The 25,307-nt window shown below is 52.1% G+C and overlaps 1 protein-coding gene across 2 annotated transcripts; it reads left to right on the forward strand.

Annotated features, from left to right (window-relative positions):
- Position 1: 1 nt before the first annotated feature.
- On the forward strand, positions 2 to 25,158 carry IGF2BP2 (insulin like growth factor 2 mRNA binding protein 2). 2 transcript variants are annotated; one of them, XM_054166841.1, is made up of 16 exons: positions 2 to 207; positions 754 to 814; positions 7,643 to 7,691; positions 8,071 to 8,122; positions 8,720 to 8,783; positions 14,205 to 14,477; positions 18,432 to 18,566; positions 18,963 to 19,085; positions 19,376 to 19,511; positions 19,689 to 19,817; positions 21,986 to 22,054; positions 22,216 to 22,332; positions 22,588 to 22,662; positions 22,901 to 23,032; positions 23,594 to 23,707; positions 24,270 to 25,158. In XM_054166841.1, exons 1-16 carry the CDS (start codon positions 18 to 20, stop codon positions 24,363 to 24,365), a joined length of 1,815 nt encoding a protein of 604 aa, XP_054022816.1. In that variant the 5' UTR covers positions 2 to 17; the 3' UTR covers positions 24,366 to 25,158. The 2 variants fall into 2 exon arrangements, with proteins under 2 accessions (XP_054022816.1, XP_054022817.1); XM_054166842.1 differs by lacking the exons at positions 7,643 to 7,691; positions 8,071 to 8,122; positions 8,720 to 8,783 and having other exon boundaries at positions 4 to 207; positions 24,270 to 25,153.
- The last annotated feature ends 149 nt before the right edge of the window (positions 25,159 to 25,307 follow it).

Consider the following 25,307-nt stretch of genomic DNA (forward strand, 5'->3'; position numbering starts at 1 on the left):
GGGTGGGGTTGCTCCCCATGAAGCGACGGAGGATGAACAAGCTGTACATAGGGAACCTCAGTCCCGCCGCTACCGCCGACGACCTCAAGCAGCTTTTTGGGGAGAGGAAGCTGCCCCTGGCCGGCCAGGTCCTGCTCAAGTCGGGTTACGCCTTCGTAGATTATCCGGACCAAAACTGGGCCATCCGGGCTATCGAGACCCTCTCGGGTAAGCCAAGCAAGGGAGCCCATACCCCCTCAACGCCAGCATCCCACGGCTCTCCCTCGCCTGCGCGGGGGCTCCCCCATCCCGCTGACCTCGCTCCCCAGACATCCCGTCGGTCCCCGTCCGTGTGTGTCCCCCGCCTCATTCTCTCCCTTCCCTCCTTCCCGCGGCCGCCCTAGCTCTTTCCAACATCGGGTATTTTTCGCTGATTTTTTTCTTCGATTTTATTAAGAAGCGATCGGACGCGGAGCCCCCCGACCCGCCGCCCCTCCGGCACCCGTTCCCCCCTGGGAACCATTTTACGAGGTGCCCTGCTCGAACTCCCCGGGGGCGCGGAGCAAAGGGCGGCCGAAGGGGCGGCTGGGGGCCAGCGGCTAAGGAGGCGCAGGCAGAGCACCGGCAGGGCGGGTGCGTGCAGGCCGGGGCGGTGGCGGGAGCAGACGGCTCTGGGGCGGGTATGGTAGTGGTAGTTTGAGGTCGGATTTGTGTGGGGGGGAGTTCGGGGGTGGGCTGCCCAAGGTGATGCTGAGCGCCCCGCTGTCTCCGCAGGGAAAGTGGAGCTGCACGGCAAAGTGATGGAAGTGGACTATTCCGTGCCCAAAAAGCTCAGGTAACTCCTCGTCGCCACCACCACACACCCCACCCCTCAGCCGTGCCACCGGGCCTGGGGGAGGAGGGTGGGAAGCGCCTGGAGCAGGGAGAGGGGGAGGCGGGAGTCCCGCCGGGTTTTACTTTCGCTCTGGAAAGCAGAGGCGGGGTAAAGGAGCTCCCGGCGCACGACAAAGCTCCTGCGGGGGTCCCGGCCGAGGGCGGTGGTGGGTCTGGTCCCTTCCCGGACCTGGTGGCGGGCAGTGGTTGCTGGGCGTGTGGGCACTCCCAGCCAGTGTGAGTAGAAGACTGCCTCTCGGGGATTTTTTTTTTTTTTTTTGGGGGGGGGGGGGGGGTGTTGTTTGGTTGTTTGGTTGTTTCTTTTCGTGTTTTTTTTTGGGGGGGTGGTGGTGTATGAAAAACGCTCTTTTCCCCCCCCGCTTTCTCCTGGGGTGAGCTGGGAGTTACACCCAGGGAGGTTGTGCCCAGCAGTGGGGCTTCCAGCGGCGTGGGAAGATGCTGTTTTTAAAGTAATTCAGCTATTTGCTTTTCCCAAATACCCGGAGGATACAAACCCGCGACGCGTTCGTACATTGCGTCGAAGCGCGCCTGCCGATTTTCCTCAGGTCTGGGGAGTCCCGGCACCAGCTACGCAGGGACAGGGATCCGTGTGTTTGATAAGAGAAAATCAATCCCAGGACCATGTTGCGTAGCTGCCTTGTCACAAGATTGTTCCACCCTCAGCGTGTGTTGGGATAAAAGATCTGTGTGCCGGAATAAAAAGCCTGTTGGATGAATCGACAGGCTAATTTGCTGGTGCATGGTGTGGAGCTTTGGCCTCTGGTTGATGCTGGAGTATTAATTGTGGAATTACGAGGGGAAAGGGGGGGAATGCTGTTGTGTAAGTGAGGCTGGGTGGCGGAACAGCTTGTGCCCAGCATCACGTGTGCCAGAGCAGGATTTCTTCGGCGGGGATCACACGTTGTCTTACCTTAAAAAAAAAATCTTCAAAAGCAAACAACAAAATAATCCCAGCTGTAATATTGCTAAGCTGAACTGTTGAAGCTGCCTTAGGCTGCTCTAACTGATGACTTTTAAGAGAGTGATGGACCCAGAAACGGGGAATTTGCGATGATAGTATGGACTCAGAACTTGACCTTTACCATGCATGAAGAGGATGTAAACAAGGAATTCATCTTTATCTAGGTTCTCTGTCAGGCAGGGGTCCCCCTGCTTATCTCTGGGTTTTAAAAGAAAAATCTTTTCTTACTTAAACAGCCCAGAAAGAAATAATGCTGACTTATTTTGAATCAGTCTGTTTTCAGCTGCCTCCAAATTTCCTTTTCTATCTCAGCTCCTAAATTTCTCCAGATTATTGAGATCTAATGTAGCCTTTTTTTTTTTTCCCTTCCCCACAACTAAAAAATACATTAATGAATCTATCCAGTTAGGAGGGCCATGCCTTTGCCTCAGACTATAGACTTTATTTTTATAATGTGAGTGTTTGGCAGAGAGCTGAGCCTCACGTGGTCATGTTTTAGTCATCCTCCCCCTACATTTGTAGAAAATCCAATTTTTGTAGTTGTGGTCAAGTTCCAGAGAATTGCTGGGAGTTCACAGAGGGGGTTCAGATGGTGAAATCCTCCAGTTACCTAAATGAGGTTGTGCTTTAATTGGGTTTGGGGAACCTGAGCCCCTCTTGGCTCTCATCCCCCAGCGTTTCTGTGTCACAGGGATGGGAACCAGGAGGTGCTGATGCCAGATGCTTGCCCTCTCTGCCCAGATTCACCTGGAGTGCTTTATTTATATAACCAAATCCAATACAGATGTGTTTTACCGATGCACTCAGACATACATAAATACGGTTCAGTGAGAAACGAGCTGCAAAACACTGCCGACATCTCGCCCCCCATGGTAGGGAGGGGAAGGGATTTCCTCGAGGTGCTGCTGGGAGTTGCTGGCTGGGGGTTGTTTCTCCGAAGACAGGAATTAAGGGTGATGGTGGTAGGAAGGAGCCTGAATGCTGCCTGCTCTGCCTCGCACAGTTCAAAATCAGCCATTCTGCTGCTGTACAAAGGCTTTAGGCTGCTATAGGAAGGATCCAACAGTGTCTCAATTGTTGTTTCCCTTGTACATACTGTATTGTGCCTTGGAGAATGAAAGCAAAAAAAGCCCCAAAACCCCTTCTCTTTTAATCAACATTTTAAAAAATTGAATTAAATTTTACATTGATTTTTAAATTCAGCAGAGATTGCTTTTATTTGCTCCAAGCAGGACAGTTCAATCCCTCTTGAAGAGTGTTTTGTATCTCAGAGTGTGGTGGTGAGGGAAGCATCAGCATCTTTCTTCTTTCAGATAAACTCTGCATCTCTGAAATATTTGAAAGTCCTGTTAGTGGGAAAGAAAGATGTAAAAAAAAATCCCCCCAAAAACAACCCCAAAGCAAACCAGGATTTGCTGTGAAATATGGAAAGTAAAACCCAGCCACCCCAATGCTGACTTTTATACAAGGACTGGATAAAAATGATGTCTAAAGTAGTAGGGACGTAGCAGAGTGCCATTTAGTGTCTCCAACCCAATGAAAATGTCGTGTTCCCAACTGCAGAGGTGCCTCTGAATTTCTGCTGGAGTCTTCAGCTGTGAGAAATAGAAGCATCTGAAGAGCAGGGAGTGGAAAGCTGCTGGAGAGAGCTTGGGCTGGAAATCTCTATAATAGTATTTTTTAAAAACCCAAGAATTTTTGCTGTTGTAGTAAATGGCAAAACTTGCGTGGTTTTGTCCCAGACAGTGGTTGCTGTGGTGGGATAGTGATGCAAATGCCTGCCAGCTTTGCTGGGGGGTGATTTTATTAAGTCCTGCAGGATTGTCTCCTAGTTTCAAAGGAATTGTTCTTAAACAAGTTTCCTGTCTTGAACATCCACTCAGTTCTTGTTTCCACATACTTATTTCGGTTGGTCTGTGCTGTTGGTTGGTTTGGTGTGTTTCTGGGGTTTGGGTGGGTTTTCTTCCCTATTTACTTCCTCTGATTCTTCGCACTCCCTTGTTTTGAAACCCAAAACGCTGGTGATGTTAGGGCTTGGAATAAATGTGCAAGCCCCTTTGTCTCCTCATTGGCAGCCCATCTTGTCTTTCCTTTTTGATTGCACATCATTAGTGGGATGCTTAATGAAGGGAGAAGAAATCCTTGTGCAAACCAGTTGCTTTGCCAGCAAAATCCACCAGCACCCATGTGCATGTCTGTCTCTAAACACATGAAGACCAGGGGAAGTGCTCTCACGGCTCTCTGGTTCTAATAGCTCTGCTTTAAAAAACAAACAAAAAAAAGCCTGAAGAGCAATAAGAGATTTTTTTTTTCTCCAGCTGCAGCGTGGGGAGGATTTATTTTGTATTGCCAAGAAAATTCAACTTGCTGGAGGTTTTCCTTTTTATGGTATATGCTGGGTAGCAGCGGGCTGAAAATTGGGGTGCCAAAAGTGGGGCTGCTCTCAGCCCTGTGTACACCTTCAATATATTTTAGTTGCTTTTATGCTTCTATTGCTCTCTATACACATCTATAAAAATGTGAACAAATATATGTTCATATCTTTTATGTCTGTAACAACAAAAGATACTTTATGTAAAGGTACTATGTATCTGAAGTTCAGTTTTTACTCTATAAATACACAAATATGCATCAATTAGGTTTTTTTTAAATATACATCTTTAGAATCACAGAATCATTTTGGCTGGAAAAGACCTTTAATTTGAGTCCAACTATTATCAGGCAATCTATATACACAAACACAAAGAAAGCACTGCCAGGGCAGTGCTGGTGGCGTGACGCACAGCGAAACCCACTCCTGCTGCCTGCTGGGTGGGCCACAGGTTTTCCATAGATCCCAGATGCTCAGGAGGCGATCCTTTCCTAGGTGGACTCTAGTGCCAGTTGTACCACTTGGTATATTCTCAGAACATGGATAACTGGGAGCTGGTGGCATTTGCCTTGTGTTATTTTTCTTTGGCTGCCTGCTCGCTTGGTTCTTTGCCACCTGCTGGGATGCAGGCATGAGAGCAGGGTGGCATCAGGGGTGGGAGTGGAGTGGCATCAAGGATGGGAGCAGGGTTGTGTTCTGGATGCAGAACAGGGGAGACCAAGAACATTAATTCCCTATCATTTTCGTTGTAGCGCCTCTGACAGTTTGAACTTGCCCTTCTGCCCTGTTGGGCATTGCATTGATGCTCTGCCTACCCCTGCTCACTACCCATCCACGCTCCCTGGGGATAGGCAGGTACTGGGGCAGGGATGGTTCGGTGGCTGTGGCTGACAGGAGACAAGAGCACGGCTCGGCAGCTCTGCACGTCGCTTCCATGCCCAGCACACGGGGGGCTCGCAGCGTGTGGAGCTGGCGGCCATGCTCCTGCACAGGGCTTGTTTTTTTTCTCCCCACCTGCTTGTTTGTTTTGTTTTGGTTTGGGTGTTCTCCCGCCCCTTTCACGCCCCTACTCATCAATCTTGAAAAGCTGTGGCCAGATGAGACATCGTTTCCCATTCATCCCTGTTGTTAACACATCCCCAGCTCGGGGGTGTATCCATCACCTGCTGCCCTTGCCGGCCGCCCCCGCGCAGTCCCTCGGCAGGTTGCTCATCCTGCGGAAGAGGACAAGGCTTTAACTGGAACAGATTTTAATTCCTTAAGAGCGTCAAGGCAAAACCCCTGGGCTGGGAGAGGATCTGGAGCAGACACGTCTGCGATGCTCTTGGCAACTGGTTGAAACTGGGGCAGCTCTTTAATGCTTATCCAGCCTGGTGCTGACGGAGCTGTCGCTTGTTAGGATCCACTGCTGAATTGGGTTGGGCAAGAGCAAAACTTGCCAAAGATGACCCTGAGAGACTAAAAAATATATGTAATAAGAAAGAGACACAAACCCAACAGCTGCTTTAATCCCTACCTGATTAGGGCAGTGTTCCTGTCTCATCCTCCCAGCTGCTGGGTTTGAAGAATCAAGGTGGGACTGAGTTTGGTCCCTAGGTGATGACCACCATCAGGTTTCTTCTAGACGTTTTCTTGTCTGGGACAAACGTTCTGTAAAAGCAGGCAGGGCTGTGGGGGAGATGGTTGGTTTCCAGTATTGGTTGGTTTCCCCTCTCTTAGTTTTTACCTGGGTCTCTTGGAATAATGATATTTATTGAAAGCAGGAGCTGTCAGGCAGTGTTTTCTCTACTCCTCAATACTGATCTGAGCTAGAAGGTGGCTTTGTTACAGTAAGATATTACAAAGGAACAAAAAAACCAAAATGTCAGAAACCCAAAACAAAACTAAACTTTTTTCCCTTTTTTTTTGTCAAAGAGTGGTGGTCCCATCCCTTATGTGCCACCTTTAAGCTGGCTTAGCAAAATTGAGTGTCTGGTTCCCAAGTGCTTGTGCTGGGGGAAGAAGCTCCTCTGGAACAGGAGAGCAGGGGATGCTGGGTGGTCCATGGAGCTGCTTTCTGGTGGGCAGGGGAAGGATGGACAAACACAGGGAGGGCTTGTGGAAATTGGGCAGAAGATCTGGTGGCTTGTTTTTGTTTCACATCTTACCTGAACTTTGCTCTTCTTCCTCTGTGTCCCTGGATTTCGGGGGGGGGGGGGGGGGGGCATTACTTGTTACTTCCCTGGGAGCTGTCATAAGAAGGACACAGAATTGTTGGAGTGAGTCCAGAGGAGGGCTACAAAGATGATCCAAGGGCTGGTGCACTTCTGCTATGAGGATAGGCTGAGGGAGCTGGTGGTGTTTAGCCTGGAGAAGATTCCAGGGTGATCTTATAGCTGCCTTCCAATAGCTGAAAGGAGCCACAGGAAGGCTGGAGAGGGACTTTTCATAAGGGTGTCTAGGGACAGGACAAGGGGAATGGTGTGAAGCTGAGGGAGAGTAGGTTTAGACTGGATCTTAGGAACAAGTTCTTCAGTATGAGGATGGGACTCTGGAATAGGTTGTCCAGGCAGGTTGTGGATGCCCCTTGCCTGGAGGTGTTCAAGGCCAGGCTGGATGAGGGCTTGAGTAACCAAGTTTAATTGAAAGGCCTGTCTGCCCATGACAGGGGGGTTGGAGTAGATGATATTTGAGGTCTCTTCCAGCCTAAGCCACCTATGATTGCCTGAGGATGCTCCAGATTGCTGCAGGTATTTGGTAGCATCCCTATAACTGTGTTACTTATGATTCCCCCCCTCCCCAAATTCAGTTTCACAGGGCAGATGGTTGTCCATCACAAAGTTGGATGGGGAGGTGTTAGGTGGCTGTTACCTCTTGGGAAGCCTTTGCAATGCTTCCTTTGCATCCATCTCCCAAGGCTGCACCTCAGTGAGGTTGGGAATGCAACCACAGCCAGGTTGGGTGTGTTTGCCATCTCAAAGGGCAGGCCTTGGGGGATGTGTTTAGATTTCTCCATGGAAAGCAGCCCCGCATTGCTTGGAAGTGGTGGGCATCAGCAGAATGCACCTTTGGAGTGTCCACCTCAAGGGACAACAGTGCTAGCCCTGGTGGGTCTTGTGGTCCTGTCCCCACCCAGCTGGCCAGCCCAGGGCACTGCTGTCAGGGGGATGCATACATCCTGGCTCTGCCTGTGTGGCCATGACTGTGCAGAGGCTGTTTTCAGGTTTCCTTGGTAGCCAGAGGACAGAGCATTCTGGAGACAGCTTCAGCCCCAGCAAGTGGCAACTGGGGTGAGGCTGGCAGAAAGAGCTTTCCCTGGGAATGAGCTGCTCCAGCTCAGCCTGAGGAAGTGAGATGCTTTGGCAGGCTCTCACCAGCTGCTCTCTGACTCATAGAAAGCCTTTGTGCTCTTGCCATGCTATGCCTGCAGACCCTAACCCAGGGATTTGTCTTTGCAGGAGCAGGAAGATCCAGATCCGAAACATTCCCCCCCACCTGCAGTGGGAGGTAAGAAGCAGATGATCCTAAAACCATCCCATTCATCATTTCCTCCATCAGCTGTGCTGAGCAGCATGAGTTGTGCTGCTGGAGTATGTGGCCTGCACACAAGCCACCCTTGTAGTCCTAGGAGAGAGGTGGAGCATGAAAAGGAGGCTCCGTGTCCTGCCTCCTTTTGGGTCCCTGAGCCATGGGTCAGCTTTGAGGAGTGGGGATGATCACTGGGGTAGGGGGATGAAGGTGGATGAAGGAATTTAAGCAGCTGGGCAATGCTGGCTCTTTGGAAGGTGTCTGTGGGTGAAGCAGGTTCTTCCCCTGTCTGCTTCTTACCAGTCCAGAAGCCTCTTCTTCATGCTTCACCTACCCCATTTGTTGTTCTCTGCCACAGGTGCTGGATGGCCTATTAGCTCAGTATGGGATGGTGGAGAATGTAGAGCAAGGTAAGATGGTCCAGCATGGTCCTGATCTATGTAAAAATCCCAGTGCTGCTCCCAAGCATTGCCCATGCCAGAGAAAACTCAGGAGAGTAAAACCTAGTTTTCCCAGTCATTTGTACTGGGCTAAAATGATTTTCCCTGTGGATGCAAGCCCTGCTGGCAGAGGTGGGACCACCTGTCTGGTGGCAGGATATCATGGGCTATCAGTCCTCCATCCCCAGGGCTTCTGGTTGCTTGCAAATTCAAAACCCAATTGTCCCTGCAAGCAATAATGAGCTGAGGCTTGTTTGGGGTCTGCTGTTGCATTGGTAATGTCCAGCTGTACATAATTCTTGGCAAGGGTGGCAGGATCTGGTCATGGCACCTTCTGGTCCTTTGCCAGTCTGGCCCAGTCCTTGTGATGGTGGAAAATAAACAGTGCACAAGGATGCACACTGCACAATGGCTGGGGCTGTCCCCTGTGGGACAGGCATTACCCTTCCACCATCTGCACCTGAATGATAGAATCACTGGTGAATCCTTGGTGGGAGGAGGCTGGGAGCAGTGGCAATGTTGCTCTCCCCCCTTGCTCTAACTCCTCTTCTCTTGCTTTTTCTCCAGTCAACACAGACACAGAAACAGCTGTTGTTAATGTAACTTATGCAACTAAAGAGGAAGCAAAAGTGTAAGTGGGGTTTGTTTCCTTCTGTCTGTATTTTAACACTACTCAAAGTTTTCCTGAAGAATCTGGGATACCTTCCAGGGTTCTTCTTGTCTCTTACAGTGTGAGCTTCAAGTGCCTTAAGGGTTCTCTGTGCATCTTCTCAAGGTACAGCAAGAAGATGATGGGTTTATCTTGAGCTGTGTCATCTTGTGTGTCCTCTGTCAGCTCTCTTTGTCCCACTGATGGGCAGTCTCCTTGCCTTCTTTTGCATAGGAGATGGAATTTCTTGTGGTGTTCCATCATACACACACAGGTACTGCTGGTCCAGCTTGGAGCCATCAGCCCTGTGGTTGTCCACTCTTCCTCTGTGCCTTCTCTTTGTCATTCCCAGGGACATGTCTCCCAGGTGTACTGTTTTGCAGTTCCCTTTGGACACTGAACTTCCTGCAAGGTCCTCTGCAGGGGTGCAGTGTTCTTGTCTTAAGTGAGCAAAGTGCTCTAGAAAGCTGAGGGTCAGGTTAGAAAAGCAGTTAGTCAAGGAGTTGTCTTCCTGGGCTGGAAGTCCAGACCTAAACTAGGAATGCACTGGATTAATTGCCAGTCTGAACACCCAGCCTGAGCTGCTGAAGTGGTGGAATGTGGTAAAGAGGGTGGGAGAGATGCTGAAGAAATGCTGCTATGATGGGTGATGTAAGTGTGCTCCACCATTTGGGGTAAAATTCAAGCTGGAGGCCACAAGCAGGCAGAAGCTGTCACCTCCTGCTTCCTGCAGTCAAGAGAAACCAGCTAGTCAATTATGTGTGCTTGCAGCCCAGAAGGCAGCTCAGTCCTGGGCTGCATCAAATGAAGGATGACCCTCTGCTCTGGTGAGACCCTACCTGGAGTACTGCATCCACTTTGGGTGCCCCCAACACAAGGACATCAAACTGCTGGAGTGATCCAGAGGAAGCCACAAAGATGATCAGAGGGCTGCAGAACTTCCCCTGTAGGGACTGGCTGGGAGTATTTGGGCTGTTTAGGGTGGAGAAGAGAAAGCTCCAAGGAGACCTTAGAGCAGCCTTCCAGTATCTGAAGGGAGCTACAAGAGAGCTGGGGAGGGACTTTTTACAAGGGCTTGTAGTGATAGGATGAGGGGCAATGGCTTTGGGCTGGAAGAGGGGAAATATAGACTGGAGATCAGGAAGAAATTCTGTATAGTGAGGGTGGTGAGACACTGGAACAAGTTGCCCAGGGAGGTCATGGATGCCCCCTGCCTGGAGGTGTTCAGGGCCAGGATGGACACTGCCTTGAGCAAGCTGGTCTAGTGGGAGGTGTTCATGCCCATGGCAGGGTGGTTGGAACTAGATGATCCTTAAGGTCCCCTGCAACCCAAATCATTACATGATTCTATGACTTCTAAAAGGCTGTCACAAAGTTGTTCTGCCATGGAGAGGAAAGGGCCTTTGAGTGGATAAATCCCTGGTTAGAGGAGGTGAGAGGGAGCCACAGATTCATGGCCAGTTTCTGCAGGAAAGCAGAGCAGCAAAGGGAAATTACCTGCATGTCATGCAGCAGAGTTGGAAAGAAATACCCACCAAGAACTGTTGAATCATAGAATTGTTAGGGTTGGAAAGGACCTCAAGGATCATCTAGTTCCAACGCCCCTGCCATGGGCAGGGACATCTCACGCTAGATCAGGTTGCTCAGAGTCACATCCACCTTGGAAAGGATGGAAGAATGTGATGAGGCTGTGCATCAGGGCTGCCATAGCCATCAGAGAACAGTACAAATTCAGGGTTATTTCTAAAATGTAAGGATGATTTCAAGGAGGCCACTTTGTTCTGGGCTTGTGAATGACTTTAGCTCTGTGCTGGAGACCAACCCTAAGCTGGCTGTGAGTCCATAGTGAGCTCATCTTGTACTTAGTCACCAGGGTATTTTTGCTATGACCAAGAGCCAGGCAGATACCATGCAAGGAAGAGCCTTTGCCAGAGTCCATTTGTAGATGAGTGTTACAGTAACTTCTCATCAGGGTTGACCTGTCACAAGGTTAGACCTGTAAGGACAGACATGACAGAATCAGTATGGTTGGAAAAGATCTTCAAGATCATTGAATTCAGCTAACTCTGCCAGGGTCACTACTGCATCATATCCTTGAGCACCATATCAAGATGGTTTTTAAATACATCCAGGCATGAGGATTCAACCACTCCCCTGGGCAGCCTGTTCCAGTCTTAGAGAACCCTTTCGGTACTGATGTTTTTCTTTATGTCCAACCTAAACCTCCCCTGGTGTAACTTGAGGCCTATCAGATGTCTTACCAGTTGTGACTTGTGAGAAGAGGCCAGCACCCACCTCACTACAGCCTCCTTTCATGGAGTTGTAGAGATCAACAAGGTCTCCCCTTAGCCTCCTTTTCTCCAGACTAAATAACCCAAATTCTCTCAGCTGCTCCCCACCAGACCTCTTCTCCAGACCCTTCACCACCTTTTTTGCCCTTCCTCTGGACCTGCTTCAGCACCTCGATGTCCTTCTTGGAGAGAGGGCCCCAAACTTGAACCCAGTACACAAGGAGTGGCCTCAAAAGTGCTGAGTCCAGGGGGACAGTCACCTCTGTAGTTCTGCTGGCCACACTATTGCTGATTAAGGCAAGGATGCTGGTGGCTTCCTTAGCCACCTGGGCACATGCTGGCTCGTCTTCAGCTGCTGTCAGTCAGCACCCCCAGGTCTTTCTCTGCCAGGCAGTTTCCAGACACTCTGCCCCAAGCCTGGACCCAAGTTCAGGACCCAGCAGTTGGCCTTGTTGAATCTCATCCCACTGGCCTTGGCCCATGGATCCAGCCTGTTCAGGTCCCTCTGCAGAGCCTTCCTACCCTGAAGCAGATCAACACTTCACCTAACTTGGTGTCATCTGCAAACTTACTGAGGGAGCTCTCAATCTCCTTGTCAGGATCACTGATAAACAGGAGTGGTGCCAGCACTGAGCCCTAGGGAACACCACTTGTGTCCAGCTGCAGACTGGTATTAACTCCGTTCCCCACCACTCTCTGGGCCCAGCCATCCAGCCAGTGCATGCTCATCCAGGCCTAGGGCAGCCAGTTTCCCCAGAAGGATGCTGTGTGGAACAGCATCAAAGGCTCTACTGAAGCCCAGGTGAAAAACATCCACAGCATTTCTCTCATCCACCAAGTTGGTCATCTTGTCACAGAAGGAGATGGGGTTCATTAAGCTGGATCTGCCCTTCATGAACCCATGCTGACTGGGCCTGATCACCTGATTGTCTTGTAAATGGTGTGTTTTGGCATTCAAGATGATTTATTCCATGACCTCTGGCACTGGGGTCAGACTTACAGGTCTGTAGTTCCCTGGATCCTCCTGCCAGCCTTTCTTGTAGATGGGCATCACATTTGGTAATCTCCAGTCTGCTGGGACCTTTTTGGTCAGCCAGGGCTCCTGGCAAATCATGAGGAGTGGCTTGGTGTGCACGTCCACCAACTCCTTCAGCACCCTTGAGTGTAATCCATCTTGCCCCATAGACTTGTTCAGCAGGTCCCTCACCATTTCCTCTGGAATTATGGAGGTTTCCTTCTGTTCCCCATCCCCATTTTCCAGCTTGAGGGGCTGGCTACTCAGCAAACAGCTATTGAAGACTGAGGTGAAAAAGCCATTCAGCACCTCAAGCCTTCTCCTTTTCCTAAGTCACTGTGTTTCCTTTTGCATCCAATAGAGGATGGAGCTTCTCCCTCCTCCTCCTTTTGTTGATAATGTGTTTATGGAAGCATTTTTCATTCTGTTTTACAGCAATAGCTAGACTGAGTTCTAGAGTTGGTCTTTGGCCCTTCTAATTTTCTCTCTGCATAGCTTCACTGTGTCTTTGTAGTTCTCCTGAGTGACCCATTCCCTTTTCCAAAGGCCATGGACTCTCCTTGTGTTCCTGAGCTCCAGCCAAAGCTCTCCATTCAGCTGGGCTGTGTCTTCCCTACCATGGTGATGGCCTGCTCCTGAGCTGTTCAGATTTCCCTTCTTGAAGCATGCCCAGCCTTCCTCAACACATTTGTCCTTCAGGATGGCCTCCTAAGGGGCACTGCCAGTTGGTCTCCTGAACAGGTCTAAGTCCAGCAGGGAGAATTCTCTGGCCTCCTGAACCAGCATTTCAGAGTCCTCCTTGGGACTGTTGGACTGGCTGTGCTGGATGTGCTCTAGCCTCAGCTGGCCAGTGGAAGGTGATGTGGACCACAGATAAACATAACATGAGCTGCTGAGTCTTGGGATGTGTGACAGGAAGGACAGGTGAAGACTGTCACCAGCACAGGAGTGCTTGATGCTTTGCAATAAGACACTTCAGGGTTAGAGAAAGACACTGTGATGAGTTGCATCTGGCTGAACTGAATAAGGCATTGGTTGAAGGTGGTGCTTAGCAGCTTGATGCAGAAGCAAGTGATAGGAGGAAAGGCCAGGGTGGCTCATGGGTATGTGCGTGGTATGTTATGATCGGAAGAGGTGAAAGGAAGACCTCAGCAGAGAAATCAGACAGCAGGGCCCAGTGCTGATTTTGGAAAGGGGCAGCAAAGCTGCAGAGGTCCTCACTGGATGTGAATTTCAGGCCTGGAAAGGAGCTGCTTGCAGTGGTGCATTCATACACCTGCTTGTAGATATTCAAAGTGAGATTTGGTAGGAAGGAGGAGGAAGTATGGCTGAAGTTATCATTGCTTGCAGAATTCATCACACTGCTGAACAGGGGCTTGAGGGGGGATGAAGAAGTGTGCTGCACTCCCAGTCTTGCTGAGCTGGAAAGGGATCGAGACTTCCCAGTAGAGAGGCACCATAGGTCACATCCTGCTCCTTGAAGCAGCAGCTCTTACTTGAGCCCTCCTGTCACCATTTCCATATCCAAAAAGCCCACAAGAGTATTTCCATGCTGTGTGGTAGCTTCTGGCCAGCATTTCCCCAGGTGAAGTGGCAGATCCTCAGGCTAGCATCCCACCTCCACTGTGGAGACAAACTGTGCTAGCCCTGGTGTCACCCACTTGGAAGGGAACATTGCCTCACCATGCTATGGGGCTTGCCTGGGGAAAGCAGGGGACTCTGGCTTCCTGTGGCTGCCTTCTCCAAACTGGGAAGGGAGGAGGATGCGGGGCTGGGGAGGGCAAGTCTCATGATGTGCCAGGGGAAGTTTAGGCTTGAGGTGAGGAGAGAGTTCTTCACCGAGAGAGTCATTGGAATGGGCTGCCCGGGGAGGTGGTGGAGTCACCATCCCTCGAGGTCTTCAGGGGGAGATTGGACGTGGCACTTGGTGCCATGGTCTAGTCATGAGGTCTGTGGTGACAGGTTGGACTCGATGATCCTTGAGGTCCCTTCCAACCTTGGCAATACTGTGATACTGTGAAGTCTACCAGGGCAGGTGCTTGGTGTGTGGGAGATACAGCCGTCGGAAAGCCCCTCACCGCTTTCCCCGCCTTGCAGAGCAATTGAGAAGCTGAGCGACCACCAGTTTGAGAACTATTCCTTCAAGCTTTCCTACATCCCGGACGAAGAGGTGAGCTCCCCTCCACCCCCACAGCGATCCCGCCGCGGGGGCCACTCTTCCAGGGAGCGGGGCTCCTCCCCAGGGGGCTCCTCACAGCCCAAACAGCTCGAGTTCCCACTGCGGATGCTGGTGCCCACGCAGTTTGTTGGTGCGATCATAGGAAAGGAGGGCTTGACCATAAAGAATCTTACTAAGCAAACCCAGTCCAAGTAAGTACCATGAATGGTTTTGTTTCCTTCCATAGGGTACTCTAGGTCTGTGGCATGGATCCTCCCTGCTCTTGGGGCTTTGGAGCGCTGGCTAGCGCTGTCTTCTTGGGGTGCAGCCCTCATGGGATGGTGGCAGAACCCAGGTCCTAAACAGTTCTTGCCGGCCAGGGTGATCTGGTTGCAGCAAGAGGGGGATGCACATTTGAACAGACCAGGAGGGGCTACCAAAGCTTGATCACCACAGCGTCTGGGGACAGGGATTTAGGGAGAAATGGCAAATTCTGGGGATAAAGTGCTGAAGAGGGATCCAGGGTACAGTGGTTGATGCCCACGTGGTACTTGCCCTTGGGATTTTTTCATCCCACAGCACCCTGTATGGGCTAGGGCTGTTGTAGGGGAGAGGGGCGCCCTGGGAGCAGAGCACTGCCGTGAGAAGGATGATCTCTTTGTAAGTTGGAAGCCTCTCCTTTTTAGCAGTCTAACACTTTTTTTTTTAAGACAAAAAGAAAAGGGAGACTGCCTTGCCAAAGTTTTCCATGTTTCTCTTGTCAATGTTCACACTGATTTCACCTCTGATTTTCTGCATGGTTTTCCTGCATGCTTTGTTTCTGCCCAGATTTGTGTGTGTTTAACCCAAAGCTGTCTTCTGCCATGCTCATTATCCTGAACCTGTTGATCCCACAGGATATAGGACTCCTGTACCAGAGCATCCTCCAGGGCATCCTAGTTCTCGGACAAGCTTTTAGAGGCAAATGGGTTGGTCATAGTACGTCTGCTTGATCAGATGTGCTGCTCTGCAGCTGAGCAAGCCAGACCCCAGCGCTGGGTTTGCAGGGAGAGGCCTGTATGGAAAGGGGGCAGATGCACAGGGAGAGGAGCTCTTGGAACCTGGTTAGCTCTAGAGTGTGGTTGCTGTGAGCTGGTCCTGGTTGGCTGCAAGTCCTTCTTCTCCAGGTGAGTCCCCTGGTGTGATGCGCAGTGGGCGTAGTTGTGTGCTCATCACCCAACCATGGATGATTGCCTGAGCCCAGGGAGAAGGTGGGAGGCACCAGATGCCAGTTTTTCCCAACCATGAGGCCAAATGCTGCCATCAAGCAGCCAGTTCTGCCTGACCTGAAGACCTAGTGCTATGGAGGAAGTCTGTGCTCCCTGCTCTTACCTCTCCTGACTACCAGAGGAGGCCCTGTGCCATGGTGGGCCACCACCTCCACTCCAGCCTTGAGCAGAGGAGACCTCATGCACACTCAACCTGATCAGACACAAGAGACAGCTGCCTTCGGTTGGGGCTGTCAGGCTGTAGCTCTTTCCCTTCTCAGGCCACCCTCACCCATCAGTGTGCTGATCCTGGGGACAAGGGTGCTGGTGACATCCTGTTGCCTGGCCCTTGATCCTGCCCAGAGCAACGCTGGCTCCTGGCTCCCTCAGGTTACATAGGACTCTACCCCTGTCTTCATGCACAGTGATGCTCAGAGATTCTCCTGAGCTCCAGGGGACAAAACTGTTTCCAGGCTGAGCCATCTTTTTCTTTGGCTGAGGAGAGCCCACACAACACTGCACAGTGACTGCAGCTCCTGTAACTTAAGGAGAAGAGGACCATTGCTACCAAGCAGCTGTGGGGCCAGCAGGACCCTACGTGCACACTGTACTGTCCGCTTGAGAGAGGCTGTCAGGGCTACCACTCTGAAATATTCCCAGTGTCCCTACTAACCTGTCTTGAAGGTTTTAAATGCTATACCATGGGCAAACCTGCCCTGTTCCTGCCCCCCCATCCCTTCAGCTGCTCTGGTCTCCCCTGCTTGCAGCACCCTGGGGGCCCAGGCATCTGCTGATGGGGTGAGGGTTTGAGGGTCCACTTCTCCATCCTCCTGGCAGAGTGAAGCTGTGCGGCAGCATCACTGGGATGTGCTGGGAAGTCTAGAGCTGTCCTCCACCCTCCAGCTCCTTGTGGTGGGACATGCCTGAATGCACCACTTCCTTCCTGGTGCCCCATCTTCTAGAGCTTCTGCCTGTACATCCCAGTTTGGAATTTGTTGGAGGTCAGCCAGAAATCTAGCCCATGTCCATCTCCTGGGCTTGTCCAGGGTACTTGTCACTTCTGTGCATCCACTCAGCCCATCCATGGCTCTTGGCCCTTCTTCAGAACAAAGGCTCAGCTACATGCCCTGTCTCCACCAGGCTCAACTGCTTGTGGGTTCAAGAAGCTGCCACACTCCTGGCTGTGGGTTTTGTTGGGATGGATTCCTCACTGGTTCCTCCTGTCTGGAAGCATCAGCCTGGTGTGTGACATTGCAGCCACTGCTCTGCAGCGTGGGCCTGACGTTGTTTCTTGTGGCACTGGTTCATGCATTTGCCTTCTGCCCAGTGCCTGCTGGGCACTGCCTCTGAAGGAACAGATCCTCCAGGTCAACCAACCTGCTGGGGCTCCACAGCTGGGAGAGCCTTAGAGCATGTGACACAACACACAACTGGGTCGCTGTGTTCTGTAGACATAAATAAAGAGCGGGGAAAGCTTGGTGGTGACACTGTCTCCAGCATCTCATTGCACAGTCCAGGAAGGACCAGTCTGCTGCCTGAACAGCTCTGGCTGAAGAGCCTGAAAAGGGGATCAAACTATGTCTTGCTTCAGTCTTCATGCTCAGATGAAGGGCTCACTGTAGGGTCCCTTTTGAAGCTGGTAAGGTAGGCTCTTCTGTTACATCAGGGAAGGTTCACCCAGCTGCACCCCACTACCTGTAAATGAACCATTGCTGTTTCTACCCAGTGCTTCATGAGCTCCTGGAAGAGCTGACCTGTGCAAACCCACCATGACCCTGCAGCATCAAAATGTGGTGCTGCTTAGGGATGACTACATCACGACCCTTGGCCTTGCATGCACAGCAGCACCCATGAACAATCCTGGCCAGGATGGGGACCTCTTAGGAAAGCAAAGAGGAGGCTGGAGGGCACCACGTTGGAGCTGAGCGCTGGTGGCATTCACTGAGTGGCTTGGGTGGCCACTACTGCACCTTCTGAGAAGATCTGGGCCAGCCCAGCCCTGGCTGCAGCAGTGAGAGGGAGGCTGAGGCGGTGGCTGACGGCAGGATGGCTGCATGGCATCATGCTCCAGTGGGAAGAGCACACAGATTTGTGTGGAGAAGATGGAAAGGTCGCTTACCTCTGTCCTTCAAGACGTGGTTGACATGGCAGGAGTCTCCTACCCTGCTTTCCTCTCTCCCTCTCTCTCAGGGCCTTGGCCAGGTACGGTTGAGCAGTGAGGAGCAAGCTGGAGGCCCATGCCTCCTCCCAGCCCTGAGGTGAGGGGAGGAGCAGAGAAGCTAAGCACGGTCCCTGCAGGGTGCAAGGGACAGCTTTCTGGTCTCCTGTGGAAGGAAGGGCGTGAGTATAAGAGCTGTTGTTGAAGTGTGCCTCCAGTGTGACAAACACTGCCTGTGGGTAAGTTGCCTTCTGTCCCAGAGGGGACATGGTAGTCATGGCAGCTGCTGCTTGCCAGACAGCCTCAGGTGTTGTGCAGAGAGAGGCTGTGTTTGGAAGGGATCTCTGGAGTTGTCTAACCTGGTCTGCTCCCGAGTGGGAGTGGCATCCAAGATGACAGACCAGATTGCTGAGGGCTTTGTCCGTGAGGGCTTTATGCACCTGAGGATTTGTTCTCTCTGCTCTTGATGCATCATTGCCATTGATTGACATCCCTCAGCTGCCAGGCTGGGTTATAAAGGTGATTGTAGCTCAAATCTGATCTAAACCGACTTGAAGTGACACACTACCTGGGCTTGCATGGGACCAGGTGACAGTAGGGTACATCAGTGAGGCCTGGCTTCACCCCAGAGCTTGAGCAGGTATTGAAAGGAGCTCTTCCTGTGAACAGCAAGTTCAGCTCCGGAGCTCTCGAAAGCCTTTGTGTGGCACGACAATAGGCACATCTCAGGGAGTTCTTCTCTGCTGGTTGTTCCCTTGTAGGGTTGACATCCACCGGAAGGAGAACGCCGGTGCTGCTGAGAAGCCGATCACCATCCATGCCACACCGGAGGGCTGCTCAGAAGCATGTCGCATGATCCTTGAGATCATGCAGAAGGAGGCTGATGAGACTAAATTGTAAGTTCCCCTTGCCCAGTGAAACTGGTGGGTTTGATGGAAGGGAGGTGAACTCCGCCATCAGTGGAGAAGCAGCCATCTTGTCACTCCCCAGCCACTGAAGGAGTTTGAGTTTCAGAACAGACTCATGGGTCGGTTAACTTGATGACTTCTCCATCATGGTGGCCCCAAGGAGTTGTGCAGGCAAACCTGGAGACCAAACCCCTGTGAAACACAGATGTGCCACTGGGCTTGGGAAATCCCTGAGTTCCCATTCCTCAGAAACCGAGGAGATGACAGTGGTCAGGAACAGTGGTGGTTCTTCTGCTCCTTCCACCACGTCATTAGTGCTTGTTACTGGGAGTTGGTTTCCTGGGGAGATGGGACCTTTAGATATGTTTTCTTAATCTCTTTTAGAGCAGAAGAGATTCCCTTGAAAATCTTAGCACACAACAGTCTGGTGGGGAGGTTGATCGGCAAGGAGGGCCGCAACCTCAAGAAGATCGAGCAGGACACGGGTACAAAGATCACCATCTCCCCGTAAGTCCTGCTGAGCACCAAGCCTTCCCCCCCCATCCAGCGTGGGAAGGGCGGCACTGAGACCAGAAACCAGCAGTTGTGACCTGCTACACGTGTTCCCCATCCCGGGTGGGCACGCCTCACACCAGCTGAACGGCGGTGCTGGGCAGAGCGAGGGCTGTGGTCCCACACTGTCTCGAGGGGAAACTCTCATCTTTGATTGGAGTTTTCCATTTGATTTTAACCTTTTTTGTGTTTTTTAAACTTAAACCCAAAGTGTGACTGCATCTCCGGGTCTGTCTGTGGGGTAGTTTGCAGGATTTAACCATTTATAACCCCGAGCGGACCATCACGGTGAAGGGCAGCACAGAGGCATGCTGCAGTGCTGAAGTGGAGATCATGAAGAAGTTGCGAGAGGCCTACGAGAGTGATGTGGTGGCCATTAATGTAAGCTCCCAGCCCTCCCACCTGGGCTGCCCCTGCTAAGGTGGCCAGAAGAAAGCTGGGGGGGCAGTCGTTACAGCAAGGGGGGGCCCGCACCCGTCACGTCCACACTATGTGGTGAGAACCCCAGGACATTCGCTCTGTCTTTTACATGGTTCTCTTATGTCTTTGCTTTCCCAGCAACAAGCCAACCTGATCCCAGGACTGAACCTCAGTGCTTTGGGCATCTTCTCATCGGGGCTGTCTGTGTTCCCATCCACCCCAGGAGCCCGAGGGTCTGCAACAGCCACCCCATATCACCCGTTTGCAGTAAGTGCAAGAGGCTTCGGGGTGCATGGGACACATTCTTGGGGGCAGAGTGGTCTCTCGACTCTCCTGCTTTATTTCTTGGGGCTTGGGTGGAGTCTGTAGCTGGGGGAGCCCTGATGGGGAGCCTTGAACAAGAGCTACAACTCTTGACTGTTTGAGGAGGATGCTCATCATGGCAGCAAAATGGACAAGACGAGGAATGGACATGGTTTAGCTCCTGCTAGTGGTTTGTCCCTGCTGGGATTTAGCTCTCCGGGAAGGTTGCATTGTTCTGCGTTTAGCACAGTTCAGCATCTAAGTCCTGTGCCTAAGGACTGGCCTTGGCCCAAGGGCACTGCTCTCCGAAGGTGGCTGGGGACAATCTATGCTGATGCCAGCACAGAGAAACCACAGAGATGGTCTTCATTCCTGGCCCCAAACCCACCACTGGGCTCTGATGATCTAGCCTTGATTGTGCCCTGTGTGTCTGGCATCTGAAGGGCTGTGCTCGCTGGGGGTTTATCTTCACCTGGTTTTATATGCAAGGCTTTTCCTCTTGCTTGGGATGCTGTGTCTGCTGAGGCCTGGGACAGAGCAAGCCTGGGAAACAGTTTCCCCAACACTGAGACTGCAGACAGGCAGGGTTGGTTCAGTATCAGGAGAAATGCCACCCAGAGTACTGACAGAGAAAGCCTACCCTCTGCCCAGTCACATCTGCAGAGCTCTCAGCAGCCCCAGGCTCTGGTCTGTCTCTGTCAGTCTGAGCACCGCACAGCTTAATTCACTTGTGCTGTTTTCTTTTCCTGGCAACGCCACAGCCGAGCAGTCAGAGGAGAACGGTGAGTGCCAGGCTGGTGGTGAGGAGGGATGGATGAGTGTGATGTGTGTGGTGGCCCTGGAGGGCAGCCAGGTCTGTCTGTGCACTGCCACGGAGGGGAGGAGGCTGTGCTCGCATTGGCAGGCTTTGGGAAACGCCTGCTCGAGTGTTTGTTGGTGTGATAGAGAGGAGCTGACCAGGTCTTCTGAGAGATGGTGTTCAGTGTGGGCTCCTTCACCCCAAAGCTCTGGGTAGCCTTTTTGAGGCACCCTGGTGAAGCTAAGAGGAGCAATTGTTGCTGCCATGTTTTTAACTTTTTTAAACAGTAAAACAAAGAGCTGGAAAGAAAAAATGCAAAGGAAACCAGCTTGGTTCTGTGGCAGCTCCTTCCACCCTAGGACTTTGTGTCTCACATGGCCATTTCTTCCCATGTCCTTGGCAGGACCCGAGTCTAGCAGCTGTAGCCTCCTTAACTTTGGAGATCTAGGGACCTGGCAAGGATGGAGGATGAGGAAGGAGCCTCACAGTGAAGAGGGGGAGCTAGGAAGGTGTCCACCTTAGCCCTGAGAACCATCTGGGCAGGAGAGGACATGTTGGTGTAGGAAACACAGAGCAGCCTGTGGCCAAAAGTATGAGTTTGGTGTGAGGAGCAGCACAAAACCTCAGTGTGGCAGGTTGAAGAAGGAGGCCAGGAGCAGCAAGAGCAGCATCTGCTGTGGGCAGGGGAGCTGGGTAACCATGCTTTACGGGGAGTGTCTGGTTGCACTGCCCAGACCCAGAGTGGGAGTTGTGTCCTTTGCCAGGAGAAATGTCTGACGTACTTGAGACACAGAATAGTTGAGGAGGGGTTGGGTTGGACGGGGGTGCTGACACACACCCACTGCTTTCTCCCTGTCCCCATCCCAGGTCTTGGGAGAGTATCTTCAGCCTTTCTTTTTCCTTCTTTTGGAGCTGGAGCTGGAGAAGGAACGGTGACAAAAGTTAATTTCTCACCAAACCTCCACCTTCTCCTCAAGAGACTGATGGTGGTTACAGCACAGCTTGGGCTTTCCAGGCTCACAGCTGCTCTGTAAGGCAGCAGGGGCAGGATAAACACCAGCAGGGTACAGCAAAAAAACCCCCACAACAGCAGCAGGGAGGGACTGGGGGAAACTGGGACTTCCCATCCACTTCCCAGCCCCATTTTGCTGTGTGACAGGCACAGGATCCTGGCTGTAGCTCACCCCAGGACTTTCAAGCACGGATGATTTGTCTCCATGTCTCTTCCAGGCTCAGAGTGGTGACATACTGCTCTGCATCAGGCTAGGGGGTGGCTGGGAGGGGACTGGCATATTGGGGATATCACCGACCCTCATTTTCTCTCTGACCACAGAGCTCTTCGGCATACCTCTCAGGTCGGTATGGAGCCCCTCCAGCTGGCACCTTCCCCCATCAGCACTCTGTAAGTGCCCTGGCATCCCCCTCCATGAGATCTTTGCTTGGGAGGGTGAGCACGGACATGTCTGGGGTGGGCAGATACTGGCTCTGGGATGCTGGGAGGGGGGCAGTCACCCTCTGGCCCAGCTGGTCCCCTGACCGTCTTGCTCTTCGTGCCCTCACAAGCTGCCAGAGCAGGAAGTTGTGAACTTGTTCATCCCGACGCAGGCAGTGGGGGCCATCATTGGGAAGAAGGGGCAGCACATCAAGCAGCTGGCACGGTTTGCTGGTGCCTCCATCAAGGTGAGCAGGGCACTGTGGGGCTGGTCCCAGGCTTCATGTCTCGATTTCCCTATCCTACTGCTGAGTGCAGCGAATGGGAGCCCTTAAGAAGTGGTTTTGATCCCCAAACTAGTAGAAACTCAGTCCTGCAACACACTTGTTATCACCTCTGCCTGGGTGAGAAAGGATGCTCCTTCATGGGAAGATGTCCCTCATAAGGGAGGTCTTGTCAGAGCAGGGGCCTACTCATGCCCTTTCTTCCCCATCCCGCTGCAGATCGCCCCGGCAGAAGGTCCTGATGCCAGTGAGCGGATGGTCATAATCACAGGGCCACCCGAGGCTCAGTTCAAGGTATATTTGCCACGGGCTTGGGAGGATGCTCAGGGGCAATTCAGTAGCCTCTCTCTGGTTGCTGCTCTGCTGCCAGCTTGGATTTGCCTCTCTGAGTGCCTGGAGAGCTCTTCACTCGGTACCTTGGTTTCAATGCTGCTTGTTGTCAGCACATCATCCCTGTTGGGTGGAGGGCACAGCAGGCAGCGGCCAGGACTGCTGCCTGGTGGTTTTTACTTCTCTTCTGTCTCCTCTCCAGGCCCAGGGCCGAATATTTGGGAAGCTGAAAGAGGAAAATTTCTTTAACCCAAAAGAAGAAGTGAAGCTTGAAGCCCACATCAAGGTGCCTTCCTTTGCTGCTGGCCGTGTGATAGGCAAAGGTGGTAAGACGGTAGGTAAGGGTTGCCAGGATGCTCCCCTGTGCCCCAAGACTGAGCTGGGCAGAGCCGGGCATCACCCTGTCCACCTCGTGGAGCAAAGCCCAGGTGCTCAGTGATCACAGTAACATCTTGACCCCAGCCCTGTATCCTGGTGGTGGCTCTTGTTGGGTGGTGACCATCCCAAAGCCAGAGTGCAACCCACAGCAGCCTGGTGCCATGTGCTGGCTCAGAGCTGTGGGGTGATGCCCAGTGACAGGACAAGGGGCAATGGGTGGAAAGTGAGGCATAAGAAGTTCTATGGAAACATGAGGGAAATCTTTTTCACTCTGAGGGTGACACAACACTGAACAGGCTGCCTGGAGGGGGTTGTGGTCTCCCTCTCTGGAGATACTCGGAACCCACCTGGATGAGTTCCTGTGTGACCTGGTATAGGTGATCCGGCTCTGGCAGGGGGGTTGGACTGGATGACCTTTTGAGGTCCCTTCCAGCCTCTAACATTCTGTGACATGGGCAGTGAGGAATTTTGCCTCTTCCAGAACAAAACCTACCCAGGACTTGCTTGTTTGCTCCAGGTGAATGAGCTGCAAAACTTAACTAGTGCAGAAGTCATTGTGCCACGAGACCAAACCCCAGATGAGAACGAGGAGGTCATTGTTAAAATAATTGGGCATTTCTTTGCCAGTCAGGTAAGGTTTGGTCATGTTTCTTCTGGTACTCCCAGCCAGTTTAATCCACCAAGGAAAGCTGCTGAGCACAGTGCTGCTTGAGTATCCTGCTGCTCTGCTTTGGGTGGTTCCTGTGCAGCCACTATACACTAGAAGTGTTGTGGCAGCTCTGCCAGCACAGCATTAAAATCAAAGATGGGCTTTACTTAGCTAAAAAAATCATCTTAGACACCATGCCTTGTGGCACCCAGGGTGTGAAACAGCTCCTCCCTGCTGTCTGTGCTGGCAGGGAGCTCCTGCAGGTACCTGCATCCCACCTGGGTGCACATACCACAGCCTTGCTTGAGTGGGTGGTGGCACTCCAAAACTCAGGCTCTTGAGGAGTGAGAGGAAAAGCACCAATTAAAAGCCTGCAGTGCTCCACTTGGAGCTGTATGGGAGCAGAGTGACAGCTTTTTTGCACAACCTTAACTGAGGCTGTGGAGGGTGACAAGCAGCAAGATGCTGTTGAAGCTGGGGGACAGGCAAAGCGGCTGCTCCCGGTGCCCATCCTGACCTCCATGTCTTCATCCTTCCTCCCAAGACTGCACAGCGGAAGATCAGGGAAATCGTACAGCAGGTGAAGCAGCAAGAGCAAAAACACACTCAGGGAGCCCCAGCCTCGCAGCACAGCAAGTGAGGCTCCCCCTGCTGGCCAGCACCGCCCGATGAATGTAACCACACCACCACCGGACCGCCCCCAGCAGGTCAGAGGAGCAAACCAAAGACCTCCCCGAGCCTCTTTCCCACTGCCAGGGCGCTGCGAGGATCTGCAGTGGAGGGGTGCGGGGAGGCCTCTCTCCATCCCACAGCCTCCCCCTTAACTCCTGTCACTTCCTGACGCAATCCCTTTAGTTGGACTAACATAGGCCGAGAAAGTTGTGTATTTTAATTTCCCAAGAGCCACCTGTTCTCAGCCAGGCATGGCTGGAAGAACTCTGTCCCCAGCACGGGGTCAGGGGGGGCTGCAGCCACAGGGCTTGATGCACATCGGTTTTTAGAATGCATATATCAGTAACAAAACTAACACCAGGGGTTGAGGGTTGGAAGAAGTCTTTTTAATGCTTTTTTTGTTCTTAATTTTATTTTAAAGTGGTCTGGGGAGAAGGCTTTTTATTTTTTAGCAAAAGAGCAAAAGCAGGCTTTTCTAGAGTTCAAAGGAAAGGAGCTAGTCCATGGGTTCTCTAATGCACAGTAGAGCAGAGATGTAGGATTGCCAGCAAGAAAAGAAATACGAGCGTTACAAAGCAATTCCTCAAAGGCTTTGAGAAGAGCAGTGCCTGTATGAGCCAACAGAAGGGATACCGTCTCCTGAAAGAGGAATCTCTCTCACATGCCCTTTCCTCTTTGCTTCACAGAATCTAAAACTGGGGTTTGCATCTGTTCTGTCCCCCCTTTCTGTCTGTCCCCTCTTTCTCTGCGTCACTGCCCCACACAGCGATGCTGGGCACTGACAGCGCTGGAACGCGAGGGGTGGCACCAGCCCTGCCCACCTGGGTCTTTGGGGCAGTACCTTTGTGGCAGGGAGAGGAGGGTAACACGGTGGGGGGGGAAGGAGGGAAAACCCGAGATACACAAGAGG

Source organism: Dryobates pubescens, chromosome 13, assembly GCF_014839835.1.
Source record: "Dryobates pubescens isolate bDryPub1 chromosome 13, bDryPub1.pri, whole genome shotgun sequence".
Taxonomy (NCBI): domain Eukaryota; kingdom Metazoa; phylum Chordata; class Aves; order Piciformes; family Picidae; genus Dryobates; species Dryobates pubescens.